The sequence below is a fragment of the Otolemur garnettii genome, unplaced genomic scaffold (genome assembly GCF_000181295.1).
Source record: "Otolemur garnettii isolate 467f Iridium unplaced genomic scaffold, OtoGar3 scaffold00028, whole genome shotgun sequence".
Classification (NCBI taxonomy): domain Eukaryota; kingdom Metazoa; phylum Chordata; class Mammalia; order Primates; family Galagidae; genus Otolemur; species Otolemur garnettii.
Genome location: NW_003852423.1, coordinates 3,984,815 through 4,001,600, shown reverse-complemented (window position 1 = coordinate 4,001,600; position 16,786 = coordinate 3,984,815). Strand labels below are relative to the sequence as shown.

General features: G+C 43.3%; 1 protein-coding gene across 2 annotated transcripts in view; it reads right to left on the bottom strand.

Moving 5' to 3' along the window:
• Window positions 1–14,296, bottom strand: part of SP4 (Sp4 transcription factor) — a 90,588-nt gene extending 76,292 nt beyond the window's left edge. Inside the window, exons 1-3 of one of the 2 annotated variants that reach the window (XM_003788493.3) lie at window positions 14,072–14,296; window positions 13,540–13,655; window positions 11,475–13,029 (exon numbers count right to left, since the gene is read on the bottom strand). In XM_003788493.3, the coding sequence (XP_003788541.1) occupies window positions 11,475–13,029; window positions 13,540–13,655; window positions 14,072–14,078 (1,678 nt within the window). In that variant the 5' untranslated portion in view covers window positions 14,079–14,296. The remainder of the gene's footprint in view (window positions 1–11,474; window positions 13,030–13,539; window positions 13,656–14,071) is intronic. The other variant, XM_023512485.1, reaches the window with a different exon arrangement.
• Between the last annotated feature and the right edge of the window lie 2,490 nt (window positions 14,297–16,786).

Here is a 16,786-nt window from a genome sequence, read left to right as displayed (position 1 = left end):
AAACACAAGTGCTGTTAAAGGGCTACAGCAGTCCTCTTTATTCAAAGTCAATCCAAGACCCCCAATGGATGCCTGAAACCACAGACAGTACTACACCCTGTATATACTGTTTTTTCCTATGTATACATACTTATGATAAGTTTAACTTCTAACTTAGGCACAGTGAAAGATAAACAACTTCTCCTGGCTATATTTTATTTTCTTTGGGATATGACGATTGTCAGCATCACCACTCTTACACTTTAGGGCCATCATTAAGTAAAAGAAGGGTTACTTGAACATAAGTACTGTGAAACAATGACAAGCAATCTGATAAACAAGAGCGCTACCAAGTGACTACCAGAAGAGCTTAGGGAGAGTGGACACGCTGGACAAAGGAAAGATTCCTGCTCTAGGCAGAACAAAGTTAAGATTTCGTCACATTCCTCAGAACAGCAAGCATACAATTTAAACTTATAAACTGTTTTCTAGTATTCTCCATTTGATATTTTCAGACCACAATTGACCACAGGTAACTGAAACAATGGAGAAGGGAGGAATTCTATACTGAGATAAGATATCTTACCTCCAAATTCAGTGTTAGGTACTGGGATGTGTGTTTAAAATACTAATGATTTGGTATTTATCAAATAAAAGAACAAATGACACAGAAAAACGTACCTAAGCACAGTCTAAAAATAATAAAGAAATGTATTTGTGAATTAAATAAAGTATTACACTTACTGCTTAGATTCACCTTAATTATGCTGCTTTTTATAAGAAAAAATGGTAAATGTCAGCCTCAATACCACCCCCACAAATCCCTAAATACTTAATCATTTAAGTTTAAGTAAGACTTACAGAGAAGTCTGTATGCTGGATGGGAGTACCCAGAATGGGACCATATGCTCAAATATTCATAGCACCTGAAATTTTAGAATTCGAAGACTCAGAGTTTATAGTTTATCTAATTAAACTCTGCATGCAGCATAAGAAATTCTTTTAAAGTCTATCTCCGACAAATATTCAACCTTTAATAATAGGAAGATCACTACCTAATGAAACAGTTCCATTCAAAACAACATTCCATTATTGTACAGGTCTAGTCTATATTTATGTGTGTGCATATATAAAACAAAATAAAGCCATTTTTGTTTCAAAAAACAGGCCTTCATCTCTCTAAAGACATCGGTCACAATTTATTTTCTTTTAACAATAAAACTCCCTGCTCTTCAATGAAATGCTGTCTACACTCTTCATTCTAAGAATCCTTCTTGATGTGTCTGCCAGTTTGTCAATGTCCCATCTACCACGTGCCACCCAGTTCTGTGCACAGTACTGCAGAAAGTCTGACAAGCACCAAGTACAGAAGGAGCTTTACTCTCAGTTCATATTAAGCCAATAACCCCCAAGTCATTTTCACAAGCCCTGCTGCCACACTGACTTTTTACTTTGTAAGGATATATTCCCCCACTTTAAGTAGAGGATCTTACCTGTTATATTTATTGATCTTGCTAACTCTCCAGCATTCCAGCCTATTAAGATTACTCTGAATATCAATTCTACATCCGTTCATATTAGCACTGCCATTTTAGGCTTTGTCTCACCTGTAAATTCAGTAAATAAAGCCATCCTTTGGCCTGGTTTTTGAAAAAAAATGTTAAACAGGACTATATCAAAGACAGAACCCCACATCATAATACCAGAAACCTCTACTGAGGTTGACAATTAACCACTTTTCATGTCATTGTGCAAGCAACTATAATAAGCCTTTAAAGAAACCGTGACTACAAATACCAAAATCAAGATACATTGTGTTGACTTTACTTCCTTTGTATACTCATCTGGAAATCCTGAAGAAAGAGCATACAAATGTAGTTTCTTAGTGAACCCACAGTGGCTCCCAATGATTCCTGGATTCATTCTTCAATGTTCAGAGGCCAACCACTCAATATTTCATTCAAAGACTCTGTTAAGAATGGTTATCAAGCTCATTTGTCCCAAGTTTCGGGCGTTTTGAAAAATTGAGGTGTTTACTCAAGCCATATATTTTGTTACAGTTGCTAAGTTACATATTTTTTAAGTTACTGACACTTGCCTGAAACTAAATCTGAAAATTTCTCCTGGTCCTAGATAGTATTCATCTGCATCATCCTGACTTCTAAAAATCAAAAAATATCCTCTATCCCCTCATCTCGAACAAACATCTCAGAGAGTTACACTGCTAGTCGTTTCAGTTGCAACTCCCTTTTCCTTGCTGGTTAACAGAAGCAGTGAAGCAGTGAAGAAGCTCTGCCTTGGCTCAGCGCCTGTGGCTCAAGTAGCTAAGGCACCAGCCACATAAACCTAAGGTGGTGGGTTCGAATCCAGCCCGGGCCTGCTGTGACGGCTGCAACCAAAAAATAGCTGGGTGTTGTGGCGGGCACCTGTGGTCCCAGCTACTCGGGAGGCTGAGGCAGGAGACTTGCCTGAGCCCAGGAGTTGGAGGTTGCTGTGAGCTGTGATGCCACGGCACTCTGCCCAGGGGGATAGCCTGAGGCTCTGTCTCAAAAAAAAAAAGAAGCTCTGCCTTTTCTCTGTTCTCTCTTAATACGTACAATTTTGCTCAAGCAATGTGTTTTTCTTGCATTGATATAAAGCCATATAAGTTATTTTAAATGCCTGGCTCTACTATGAATTTCTGCATTCCTAACATTCTTCTTTTTTTTTTTGGAGACAAGAGTCTCACTTTATAGTTCTCGGTAGAATGCCATGGTATCACAGCTCACAACAACCTCAAACTCGTGGACTCAAGTGATTCTCTTGCCTCAGCCTCCGCAGTAGGTGGGACTACAGGTGCCAGCAACAACGCCCACCGAACTATTTTTAGAGATGAGGTCTCACACTGGCTCAGGATGGTCTAAAACTTGTGAGTTCAAGCAATCCACCCACCTCGGCCTCCCAGAGCACTAGGATTTATACAGGTGTGAGCCACCTCACCCAGCCATCTTGACATTATTCTTAAATGTCATGCTACTTTTTGCTTTCATTCTTAATCCTATGCCCTTCCTTCTATCTTCCACATAGCAGTATTTAAAATTTGAGCTTAATATGGAGGTCTTCATGGAGCCACATCTGTTTCTATTCACCACTTACTTTACTGTTTTTGGTCACAATTATCTGTCAGCACTACAGACAGAGCTAGAAAAGACCTTAGCTACACAATATTTCCATTTTCAAAACTGTCCACCCTTTTTTTTTTTTTTGAGACACTTGGTCATCCTCAGTAGACAGCTGTGGCGTCTTAGCTCATATCAACCTCAAACTCTTATACTCAAGCGATTCTCTTGCCTCAGCCTCCCAAGTAGCTGGGACTACAAGTGCCTGCCACAATGCCTGGCTATTTTTAGAGATGGGGTCTTGCTCTTGCTCAGGCTGCCACCTGTGAGCTTAAGCAATCCACCTGCCTCAGCCTCCCAAGAGCTGGGAACTGTCCACCTTTTAAAGAATTTAAGTATGCATATCAAGACACAAAAGGGTCAAAAACAGCCTTCTGGGGGTCATTTGATAAATGCCATTCAGAAAATGTAGCCTTTATCTATAGATATATCATAACTTTTTTTATTTTTTTTTGAGACAGGCTCTCACTATGTCATCCTTGGCAGAGTGCTGTGTCATCACAGCTCACAGCATCCTCAAACTTTTTGGCTTAAGCAATTCTCTTGCCTCAGCTTCCCAAGTAGCTGAGACTACAGGCACCGGCCACAACACCTGGCTATTTTTAGAGATGAGGTTTCTCTCTCACTCATCCTGGTCTCAAACCTATGAGCTCAGGCAATCTACCCACCTCGGCCTCCCAGAGTATTGGGATTACAGGTCTGAGCCACCCTCCTGGCCTTATAATAGCTTTTTATGGTGCATGAACAATAACACTGGGATCAGAAATAACTTTGAGTCTCAGCTCTTCTACTCACTGGAGAGCAAATGTTCCTAAAGAAATAAAGCTCAGTGAGGCTATCTGTAAAATGGACATAAAACCTACAAGGATATTATGGGGTTTAATGAGATAATATAAATACTTAAGCCAGAAATAGTAAAGGATCACACCTGTTATCTCAGCACTTTGGGAGAGCAAGGAGAGAGGATCACAGCAAGCCAGTTCAAGACTAGTCTTGACAACATAGAGAGATCCTATCTCTACAAAAAACAGAAAAATTAGCCAGGTATGGTGGGGGTGTGCCTGTCATCCCAGCTATTCGGGTGGTTAAGCCTGGAGGATCGCTTGAGCCCAGTAATTTGAGGCTGCATTCAAGCTTCAGCAAGAAGACAACTATGTCTCTAATACATACTACATAAACATCTTGCCCAGCAGTTGACACATAGCAGGTAAAAAACAAATGTTTGTTTCCTTCCTCCCCAGGTTTCCTTTTTTAGAAAAATCCAATTCTTTCTGACACAGGTCTAAGAAAAAAATCCATTTCTAACTATAACTTGGGAAAAGGTACTACAATAGCAATGACCTAAGGATTTCCTTACCTACATGTGTAATTTATTAATCTCTTTGGTTCTAAACTTGCTCTTACTTTTTTTACATATACATGTGATTATTAGATTTCCAGTTTTTGTCTTCACAAAATTAAAAAGGCTTAGAACTTAACAATAACAATGTTTAAGATAAGGACTAGAAACAAAAACCTCAAAGAATGAAGATAAATACATTCGGAAAAGAAGCAACGAAGTATCAAGCAATAATAACAGTAATGCAAAGAAAGTAACATTCACATTGTCAAATAAGAGTATGACTATCATAGAATGCTTTGAGTCTGAGGTTCAGTATAGAGTCATCAATTAACTTCTTTTTTTTCCCCAAAGTCTCAAAAAATAGACAAGTAATATTTATAAATAAAAATAAAAGATAATTTCAAAAAACAGATCATGCCAAATCTTATAGACAATAGAAAAAGAAGAGATACTTCAAAATCATTCTGCTTAATCTGGATACACCTGATATTAAAATTAGAAAAAATATATTATTATAAAGAGGAAATTACAAACATAATTCACTGTTTTTTTTTTTTTGAGACAGAGCCTCAAGCTGTCCCCCTGGGCAGAGTGCCATGGCCTTACAGCTCACAGCAACCTCCAACTCCTGGGCTCAAGTGAGTCTCCTGCCTCTCTGCCTCCCATGTAGCTGGGACCACAGACGCCCGCCACAACGCCTGGCTATTTTTTGGTTGCAGCCATCATTGTTGTTTGGTGGGCCCAGGCTGAATTTAAACCCACCACCTTAGGTGTATGTGGCTGGAGCCTTAGCCACTTGAGCCACAGGTGCTGAACCCATAATTTACTTTTAAATGAGGGTGCAGTATCCTGTATCCTAAACAACATATTAACAAGTTGAAGTAAAAATTAATGTTTAAGTAATGTACTTTAGTTAAAATCGAATCCAATTTATGTGAGAATTAGTCATTGTTTTCTTTTTTTCTTGTCCTTACCCTCCCCCCGTTCTCTGTTCATCCCTTCCCCCATGCCTCACCATGTCATTAATTGTCCTCATACCAAAGTTGAATACATAGGATTCATTCATAGAAGGTGGAACACATTATTAGTGAAGCATCATAGGAATGGAGAAGTATGAATCCTATGTAAACTTGCTCTTTCAAAAAAGAAAAAAATACACTCTGAGAGGCCAAGGTGCTGAGCTCAGGAGTTCAAGACCAGCCTCAGCAAGAGCGAGACCATGTCTCTAAAAACAGCAGGGCACTGTGGCCTGTAGTCCCAGCTACTCAGGAGGCTGAGGCAAAAGAATAGCTTGAGCCCAAGAGTTTGAGGTTGCTGTGAGCTACAACACCATGGCACTCTACATAACCAAGGATGGCAAAGTGAGATTGTCTCAAAAAAAAAAAAAAAAAAAAAAAAAAAAGGGAAGAAAGAAAGAAGGAAGGAAGGAAGGAAAAATACCACTTACACCACTTAGGTTCCACCATTAAATTCAGTAATAAAGAGATCTAGAGAATTGCGTTTTTCACCAATATTATATTTAATACACAGTGCTATATATCTTAGAAGATAGAGACCACTTATCTGTGGGAAAACAAACTAAACAGGATATTCTTCCTCTGTGAGCCCCATACTTCAGCTACATTTACTCATTTACTAGCAAGAGATTTGGATCACAAACCCAGAAAGACAGAAGAAAAACAACTGGAACAGAAATCAAGATTCTAGCCCTTCCTTTGACACAAAATTTAAGAACTTCATTCAACGTTTCTGGGGTTCACTTTATTTCTAAAACAGGGCTAAACAGAGGGTGGGAGGAAAGAGGTTCTATTATTTTTATTTTTTCACTTTTTTGGTAGTTTTTTGGCCAGGGCCGGGTTTGAACCTGCTATCTCTGGCATATGGGGCTGGAGCCCTACTCCTTTGAGCCACAGGCACCACCCGGCTCTATTATTTCTAAGTTGCCTTGGTAAGTACAATTTCATTTAACCTTCATCTCACCACACACTTATATAAGCAATTTGTGGTTCAACAGGTTTCCTCTGCTGCAATTTGCTGATTCACTAGGTAGCAAAATGACAAGCATTACGAACATCCAATCTTATCTCATACTTAGACCAGGAGTACAGAAGAACATGTATATGGTCTGGTACCAGGTCAGATTCCTCCTTTTACTGTCAATCTTTAAGGCATCATCCTAAAGTACTTAATGTAGTACTACAGAACCTTTCACCCTTATTTCTTTCTTTTTTGAGACAGAGCCTCAAGCTGTCCCCCTGGGTACAGAGTGCTGTGCCATCACAGCTCACAGCAACCTCCAACTCCTGGGCTCAAGCGAGTCTTCTGCCTCCACCTCCCAAGTAGCTGGGACCACAGGTGCCCGCCACAAAGCTTGGCTATTTTTTGGTGGCAGCCATCATTGTTGTGTGGCAGGCCCAGGCTGGATTCGAACCTGCCAGCTCAGGTGTATGTGGCTGGCGCCTTAGCCACTTGAGCCACAGGCGCCGAGCCAACTCTTATTTCTGATTTCACTCAAAACTATAAAAACACAACATGCCCGTCAATGCATCCCCAACAATGACAAACACATATACACTCACACACAAAATGCCTTTATAAATAGATTTTAGCAATAATACCAAAAAATTACAACTGGGCTTTGTGCCTATAGCTCACCGGCTAGGTATACTGGGGCTGGCAGGTTCAAGCCCAGCCTGGGCCTGCCAAACAATGACAACTACAACAACAACAAAAATAGCTGGGCGTTGTGGCAGGCACCTGTAGTCCCAGCTACTCAGGAGGCTGAGGCAAGAGAATCACTTGAGCACGAGATGTTGAGGTTGCTGTGAGCTATGACGCCATGGCACTCTACCAAGGGTGACAAGTGAGAGTTTGTCACTTGTCAAATAAATAGGCTCAGCACCTGTAGCTCAGTGGCTAAGGCGCCAGCCACATACACTGGAGCTGGTGAGTTTGAATCCAACCCAGGCCTGCCAAACAACGACATCTACAACCAAAAAACAGCCAGGCATTGTGGCAGGCACCTGTAATCCCAGCTACTTAGGAGGCTGAGGCAAGAGAATCGCTTAAGCCCATGAGTTGGAGGATGCTGTGAGCTGTGAGGCCACAGCACTCTACCCAGGGCAACAGCTTGAAGCTGTCTCAAAAACAAAACAAACAAACAAACAAAAAACTAAGTATGAAACTACCCACCTTCAGTAACTAGTTTCCTGTATGATACAGTTGCCTGAATGATCTTTTCCTTCTCTGTCCACATCATCTAGATTCCCTTACATCCTGAAGAGTAAAATGAGGATGGACAGTAGACTTTCCTTTGTCCTTGACTAAGTCATTACATTCTGTTGAAGCAAATACTTTTTTCAAACCTCGATAATAGCTGTCATGAATTTTTAGAGCAAAATTTTTTCCATCAATGAAACAATACCAAATACGTGAAATAACCAAAGTAGTACTTAAAAGTGAATGGGGAGACAAAGTAAAACATGGAAACTTGCAGGTATAGAAGGGGTATCATAGAAAGGGACCTATAGGTCATTACTATTCATTCTCCCCTTTCTCAAGACAATGAAGTACCTGGTATCCCACTCTGTTCTTAAAAACATAAAGCTGAAAGAAATTAATGAAAACAGAGCTGTTTAATTAGCTTCATTAACACCACTCCAAGGTGTGGGTCTGAGGGACCCATTCCAAACTCCTCTATTTTCTCCACTACCTTTTTATACTTTCATTCAAAAAGCATTTCTTGGGCAGCGCCTGCGGCTCAGTGGGTTCCGTGTTGCCCCCACATACCGAGGGTGGCAGGTTCAAACCCAACCCTCACCAAACTGCAACAAAAAATAGTCGTGTGTTGAGGCAGGCGCCTGTAGTCCCAGCTACTTTGGAGGCTGAGGCAAGAAAATCACCTAAGCTCAAGAGCTGGAGGTTGCTGTGAGCTATGATGCCATAGCACTCTACTGAAGGTGATAAAGTAAGACTCTGTCTCAAAAAAAAAAAGCATTTCTCAAGCACCTACTACACTAGGCAACAGGGTGAAATCCCCAAATAGGCCTAGATAACTGTGTTGTCTTATACAAATCAGGATATATTTAAAAACGATTGAACATATTTATTTGAACATTCTTTTTTTTTTTTTTCTTTTTTGAGACAGTGCCTCAAGCTATCCCCCTGGGTAGAGTGCCATGGCAGCACAGCCCACCGCAACCTCCATCTCCTGGGCTCAAGCGAGTCTCCTGCCTCCACCTCCCAAGTAGCTGGGACTAGAGGCGCCCACCACAATGCCTGGCTTTTTTTTGGTCGCAGCCATCATTGTTGTTTGGTGGGCCCAGGCTGGATTCAAACTCTCCAGCTCAGGTGTATGTGGCTGGTGCCTTAGCCACTTGAGCCACAGGCAACCAAGCCTGAACATTAATTCTTTAACATCAATAAAATTTTTAAATCTTTGGTTTCAGATAAAAGAAAATTCAACTATGTAAAATTCAAAAATTCAAATTTCCTCATATACTTAAGTGAAGCTCCCCAAATCATTTAAATTCTTTAAGTGAAAAAACTTTTATCCATGAAAATGAAGGAATAATCACACCTCTTTGGAGTGTTCAGCACATAGTAGCCACTCAATATGTATTTGTAGAATTAAAACTAAAAAGTCGCACTTGCTGGCAAAATCTACCCTCTAAGGCAGCCGTTCTCAGCCACGACCCACAGGAACTGTATTAAGGGTCGTAGCATTAGGAAGATTGAGAACCACTGCTCTAAGGCATATTAACACTAACGAAACAAATGAGCTAATGAAGAACTAGCTCAACACCCACCTGCTTCCATACATACTGTCTTCTGATTCATTGCTGATGACTTGATCCCTTGTTTCTCAAACTTAAGTCAGTTTTAGAATCACCTGGAAAGTTTATTTGAAAGTCAAATTCCTAGACCCCACACCTCAAAACTTAAAAAGTTCCAGAAGCTGGATCTTGTGCTTATTAAGCATCACTCAAGTGAATCTGAGTTTGCCAAAGCATTTGCTTTCCCTCACAATGTGTAAGGAAAAACCTCTGGATTCTAAAAGATATCAATTAGAGAGCAGAATTGACTATTTCTACCCTAAAGTATAAGTTACTTGATTCTCTTAATCGCAACTCACTAATGCTTAACAGACAAGATGAAATGTAAGTGAAACAACTTCTGCTTTGACAACGCAAACTATCATTCAACTCACCAAAAATACACTTTTCTGAAATATTCCCGTTATCATCTTTGTTTTTAGAAAAATTAGACACAAAGTAAATTGAAGATTTTATTCTGGAGAAACATTTATATAATTGTGTTATAACAGTTTTGGGGGGAAAAACGCCACATTCAAAATATCAGTTAGAATACTGTGCTGTCAATATGGGAGCCACTAGCCCCATGTTGCTACTTAAATTAAAATTAAATTAAAAATTCAGTTCCTCTGTTGCACTACCTACATTTTAACTACTCAACAGCCACATACAGATTGTGCCTAACATATGTAATAGGACAGATAGAAAATATTTCTAGCATCACACAAAGTTCTGCTGGATAGTTCTAGTGTAGAGGTAGTGGGTATCTAGAGAAAAAAAAAAATCTAACCTCAGTTCTCCTGAATCAGAAAGTTCTATCTGGCAATTTCCAATTTTACATACATATGCATACATACTAACTGTAAAAAAAGAACCTTAGCATAATTTTTCAGCAACTTGTTTCAAGAAAAGGCATTCAAAAGTGATAAACTTATTTATCTTTGATTATCAAAGTAGAAATATTTACCATTGTCTAAAATTATCAGTCAGTAAAACCATAACTAGGTTTTCACCAAATCCGAATTAATTAAAAGCATTTAATTACAGCAAATAAAAGGTATTAGGTACAAAAAGACTGGTCCAAAAAGATTTAAAAACTTATTAGACGAGTTTTCCAAGTACTTTGAAAATACATATCTATTTGTACGACCTAACAGCTTTTATAACTGGGTTAAATTATTGCCACAATTAATTCAAATTAGTGACATTTTACTGTCTACATTTTTAATTGCTTTCCACACACCTCACAGTAAGCATCTATAAATAACATAATGACCACAGATTTACTTAAGTATAACTTTACAAATAAATGACCATAAACTCAAAATCCTGGGCAAATCCTGATTTTAGCACAACAGTAGACAAAAAGGTTTATCAAACAATTTAAAACTTAAAATTTTATCTCTACGTGTAATAAAAACACAGAAGCATGGGCGAAAAGATGCTGAGATATGACTTCCAATTTTAAAAAAGTTAGCCTTAATAGGCACTAGAATTTAAACTTCAACAGACTCTCAACTATATACCAATTCAGCTTAAACCTACTTTCCCTCAAGAGACAGATTATCATTTCAACTAGGGTTCCTTCTTTTTTTTTTTGAGACAGAGCCTCAAGCTGTCCCCCTGGGTAGAGTGCCATGGCATCACACTCACAGCAACCTCCAACTCCTGGGCTCAAGCAAGTCTCCTGCCTCCGCCTCCCAAGTAGCTGGGACCACAGGCGCCCGCCACAACGCCTGGCTATTTTTTGGTTGCAGCCGTCATTGTTTGGTGGGTCCGGGCTGGGGATTCGAACCCGCCACCTTAGGTGTACATGGCTGGCGCCTTAGCCGGTTGAGCTATAGGCGCCGAGCCATAGGGTTCCTTCTTTAGAGCTCAAGTGTATTCAAATATGATCACTCGGTTACAAAAGGCAATTATGATTCTAAGCAAAAGTTTTATTCTATTAAACAATACCTTTTAAAATCAAATGTAACACGTAAAACCTAACACTAAAATCTACAAAAGTGAACAAGTCACACTGATTACCACTGAGTTATGCTTGTTAGTATTCCTGTTTGACTCCTTATGACTGTTTACTTCAGAGTTTTATGTTAAATCTCAAAATTAGCAAAGAAAAGCAGTAATTGATCATTATTAAAAACTATTTAAGAGGTAAAGAGAAAAGATGCCATAACTTACCTGCAACACTAGTGATTGTAACTGGAACTCCCTGCACTTGAACGCCTGCAGCACCCAGGTTGGCAACACTCACTGTCTGAAGGTTAGGCACTGAAGCAAGCTGGGCAGTATTCAAAGTTATTGGGGCACCAGCAACAGCCACAGGAGCAATCTGAGCAAGAGTTGTGCCACCACTTGAAGACACTGGGGTGATGGTTAATTGCTGGGATAACCCAGCATTCTGAACTTGCAAATTTGAAAGACTCTGAATATTCTGTACCTGTACAGTTTGCCAACTGATTTGCCCTGAAGGTGTTAAAGTTGGAGCCCTGATAAGCACCTGAGTCGGATTTACTGCTTGAAGTTGAACATTCTGCAAAGGCTGCTGCTGGATGGTCTGAATCGTCTGCCCTGACTGGAGTTGAAATGACTGTGGTGGAATAGCCTGAATAATCTGTTGCTGCGGCTGTTGGATCTGGATCTGTTGTAAGATAGGCTGGCCTACAATTTGAACCTGCTGAAGAGAATTTGATTGCTCCTGTGCATTCTGTATTCCATTAGGCTGAAGCTGACTGGAACTCTGGGCTTCAGACTCAGTAGCAGCAGGTGTCTGAGAGTCTTCAATGGTGCGTTCAGAACTACTGGCTGATGTGCTTGCATACTGGCCCGTTTCTGCTGAGCTCACTAATGTGTCACTGCTTGTCAGAGATGTTGAAGCAGTGGTTGTGCAGGTAGTGGAGGAGGAGGGAGATTCCGGCATAGTACTGGTGGAAGCAGTGGTGGTAGTGGGTGTGGAAACTAACTGATTCCCATTGGAAGTCCCACTATCAGCAGTAGTAGCAGGCTGGCCAACCTGTCCAGTCCCTCCTCCAGCAGCCACGTTGTTTAACACTGGCAAAGCTAAAGTCACTCCTCCAATGTTAATTGGTAGAGTTGTTACAACTTGAGCCTGAGTACCAGGAAGGGTCTGTAATTGCAGTGGTATTGAAACACCAGGTCTAATTTGGACTGGAACTGTCTGATTTGCCAGGTTTTGAGCAATAATATTCCCAGAAGCTGTCCTGTTAGCAGCTGTGAGTATAGCTTGGTTATTACCTGCAGAAATGAGCTGAATTTGACCCTGCAAATCCTGTAGAGATGAGCTACTAGTTGGATTGATTTGAATTTGCTGACCTTCCACTGTCTGAAGTTGTGGAATCACTTGGTACTGCACACTACCACCTGGATTTTGCACTTGTATGACTTGAAATTGACCAGGGGTGGAAGAATTACCTGATTTCGTTTTTGTAGGAGATGCACTCCCGTTATTACTGCTGGAAGAACTAGATGAACTAGAAGCTGGTTGAGAAACGTTATTTTCTTTTGAAACAGGAGGAGTAGAGGCAACAAGTTGCCAAGCGTTCCCAGCAAGTTGCGTTGTTACCAGTTCTAGCTGTTGGGGTTGATTTTGAAGTTGCACCAATCCTTGGCTTGGGTCTATGATAATTTGCTGTTGTCCAGTTGCTTGATTTTCACCAGGAGTCCCTATTTTGCTGCAAGTAGCTGCCAGTAAAGCCAGAGGAGAGGGCTGAGAATCCTACCCAAAATGGGATGGTAAAGGAGAGGGGGGGGAAAAAAAAGCGGGTGTATTTAGTGGAGGTCAGTAGTTGGAAGGGGGTTATTTATTTATTTTGACAGCTCTACAAATCAGAACTTACTCAGGAAACGGCATAAAATCAAAAAGAAATATGAACAAAAGCAGATAAGGTCTATATAAATAAGGAAGCAGATACTGTAATATAAAGTTCAAATAAAAGGAAAATTTCTAACAAACTTTTTAAAGTGCTGTTTTCCTAAACTCAAAATGCCCTTGGGAAAACACACAGTTGTCTTATATAGTCTGAGTTCCTGATATAATTCTAAACTATATTATGCCCTCAAATACGTGAAACCTTCATGAATTTACAATTTAAGGTCCTCACTCTCAGAAAAGTGCTTTGAGTGCATAAACATTTTTATTCTGTTCTTTACTTCTGGACATTTAAAGGGCATAACTCCCTCTCTCTCCTAATGTATCGTGATGAATTTTTTTAATGTCTGTTTTTACCTGGGAGCCTGAGGTTTTGGGTTTTTTATTGTTATTCTCTGGCTCAGAGGTTTTCCCTCCTTCTGTAGCCATCGCGGCTGCCGCTGCCGCCTCCTCCTCCTCCTCCTTCTTCTGATCTGCAACAAACCCCCCCATACACACACGACAACAGGTTATTAGGATTATTATTATTCGTCTTCCCCCTCTCCTCTTCTTCCCCCTCCCCCCGAACATTAATCTCCATAAACCCGCGATCCACGCACACCGGCAGGGGGTGGGGGAGAAGGAGGGAAGGGAGGAGGGGGATATCACAAAACGTGGTTTGAAACCCGACCCATCGGCTCCAGAGCAACACCCAGAAGGAGGTTGTTCTCTCTCAGACATTAAGACAAAACACAACCCTCCTTCCCTCCCCCTGATTCCCTCCCTCCCTCTCCTCCTCCCCTTAAAGCATCTCAGCGGCCCCGGGGGAGGGGGAGAACCGAGCAGGGTCTGGGGAGGGAGGGAGGGAGGGAGGCGGTGAAGGAGACCGAGGGGGGTGGAGAATACGTACCGCTCATCCCGCATTAACAGGACAAACCCTCAGACGGAGACACTGGGATAGAGGTGGGTGGGGGTGGGGGCGAGGCAGGAGGAGAGGCCGGTCCCGCCCGCCCGCGGTGGCTCGGAGGAGGCTGTAGCTGGCACAGGCTCTGCCTCTTTTTCCGCGAATGGCCGCCGCTGGGCTGTGGCGTAGCAGCTCCTCTCTCCGCCCGAGCCCGGCTGACTCGCTCTTGATTGACAGCGGCGGCGAGCGGCGCGGGCGGCGGCGCGGGCCAGGGGCGGGGCCAGGGCGGTGCGAGCCGGGATGACTCCCCACCCCCCTCGGCCTCTCTCCGCCGGAGCCGCCGACTCTCCACCCCTTCCCCCAGCGGATTGGCCGCCGACCTGCCGGGGGCCGGGGCGCTGGGGCCGCCTCCTCTCCACCCCCTTTCTCGGGGTTATTCTTTTGGCAGCTTTTCTTTGCCTTCCTCGGCTCCTCTCGCTCTCTTTCTCTCGGCGTTCTAGGTTGGGCGCGCTGCCGGTAGGCCTTCCATACAGCCAAACTTGTTGTCTCAGGATATCCCGCCCCCTACTCATTTCCCAGCGCCCTCCACTCAAAATCCGGCTCCGGCATCTCCTCGAATTGCCACTAAAGAAAAAAATTAGGGCCGTCGCTCAAAGCAAGCGAGAGGGGCGGATGTAGGCGCGCCCGGGCCACGGACAGCTCTGCGCGCCGAGTGAACTGCCCGCTGCCCCCGCGCAGGGAGCATGGCTTTCCTGAGGCGCATCCGGACCCGGGCGCCCTTTTTCCCTGGCTCGCTCCCCATTGGCTGAGCCCCTGGTGACGCGCTCTGAGTGGTGGGAGAAAGGGGGCGGGGCGAGGCCGCAAAGGCTGTCGGCGCCTGTAGTTTCTGGCGGCCGCGGCCGCCCCTGCAAGGCACCGCCTCCCTCCCGCCCACGGCCCAGGCCCGACCGCCGAGCGGAAAGCTGCCCGAGGGGGCGGTGGCGGCAGGGCGTGGCCGGGGCCGAGTGGGAGTTGAACTGAGCGAGGGGGAGGGGGAATGGGTGTTGGTTGCCTGGGCCTATCCGCCGCGCGGGGCTGCCCAAACCACCTCTGCCACCGCCTCCTCGGCTCCAAGCCGCTCCCCGCGGGGCGAGCTCACACCCGGAGCGCTCCGCGATTGAGCGGGCGGCGGTGTGGGGAGGCGGGGTCTGCTGTCCTCAGGGTTTGAATGAACCCGGCTTCTTGAAGCAAAGCCTTAGCTTTACCTTTCTTTGCTCACCTTCCTTGCTTAGGCCTCCCGCGTTGAGTCCCAGGCCTGTTTTGTCACAGAGAAGGATCTTCCATTTTTATTAGTTGTCTCTGGCTGACTGCTGATGCAGAGCAATGACTTGCCTTCTAGGCTGGCATTGTATTTTACCGAATAGCCTGCCTGACTTCTTATTCTTAAAGGTTTCATGAGAAGAAAAGCCTAGCTCCCTGTGGGTCAGTCCGTTCATGCTTTAGCATACGCTTATCGGGCGGGGGAAATTCACATCTGGTTCCACAAAGCATTTTATTGTCAAATGCACTTAAGCAGTCTTCTTTCCTCCAAAGTCCTGAAATCGGTGTGATGTCAAGGCATATAATGAGAGCCTGATTAAGTGTACCAAAGGTAGAAGTGATCCCTAATGTAAATACTGGCCTTGGGGACAAGACATCACTACACACAGAGGCTCAAAGCCATCCACTCCCTTTTTACCTGGGTTCCACACGCAGCCTTGGGCATTTTTGCCTCCTACTCGGAGGCCTAACAGGTTGCAAGTGTGTGGAGGTACCAGGTGCTGAACTTGACTGACATTTCCTTTGCTTGTTAAGGTAATTGCAACATCAGCCCTTGACAGAGCTTTGCAGCAAGACAAAGCAATTCGAATAAAGAATTGCATAGTATTGTCTACTCCATCTTATGAAATTAGCTGAAAATCCTTAGATAACCTGCTTTCCCCCATCATGTACAGTACATGTACAAAAAGCTCTAACGTGCTTCTTACATTTATGGATATACTGTGTGTCCTCAGCACAAACACACCCCACCCCATCTGCACGTCCCTCCTCCCTCATGCACCATGATGAATGAAGGAAGACATTTTGCAGTCTTATGAATTGGGACATAGTCCTTATAGTTTTCTTGCCTTAGAAAACCTATTTCTGAGAGGCAATGTCACTGACTCTAAACCAAAAAAATAATGCTTATCCATTCATTTGGATCTACAAAGTCCTAAATAATCTGCACCCTGTAGATGAGGAGTAATGCTGGTATCCAGGAAGCAAATTTAGAAGCACTGCTTTTATCATGGTGGATCAAACGCCCACAGACTAGCTCAGTGCCTGTGGCTCAAGTGGCTAAGGCACCAGCCACATATACCTAAGGTGGCGGGTTGGAATCCAGCCCGGGCCATCATAACAATGACGGCTGCAGCCAAAAAATAGCCAGGCATTGTGGTGGGCGCCTGTGGTCCCAGCTACTTGGGAGGCTGAGGCAGGAGACTCGCTTGAGCCCAGGAGTCGGAGGTTGCTGTGAGCTGTGATGCCACAGTACTCTACCCAGGGGGACAGCTTGAGGCTCTGTCTCAAAAAAAAAATAAAAATAAAAAGCCCACATACTAAAATGTTGGTGTTCCCCACCCCCACATGTTGAAACTGTAACTGAGACAGTGCCCTGACCCCCGTGATGTTGTAGGAGTTGTAGGAGGTAGAGTCTTGGGG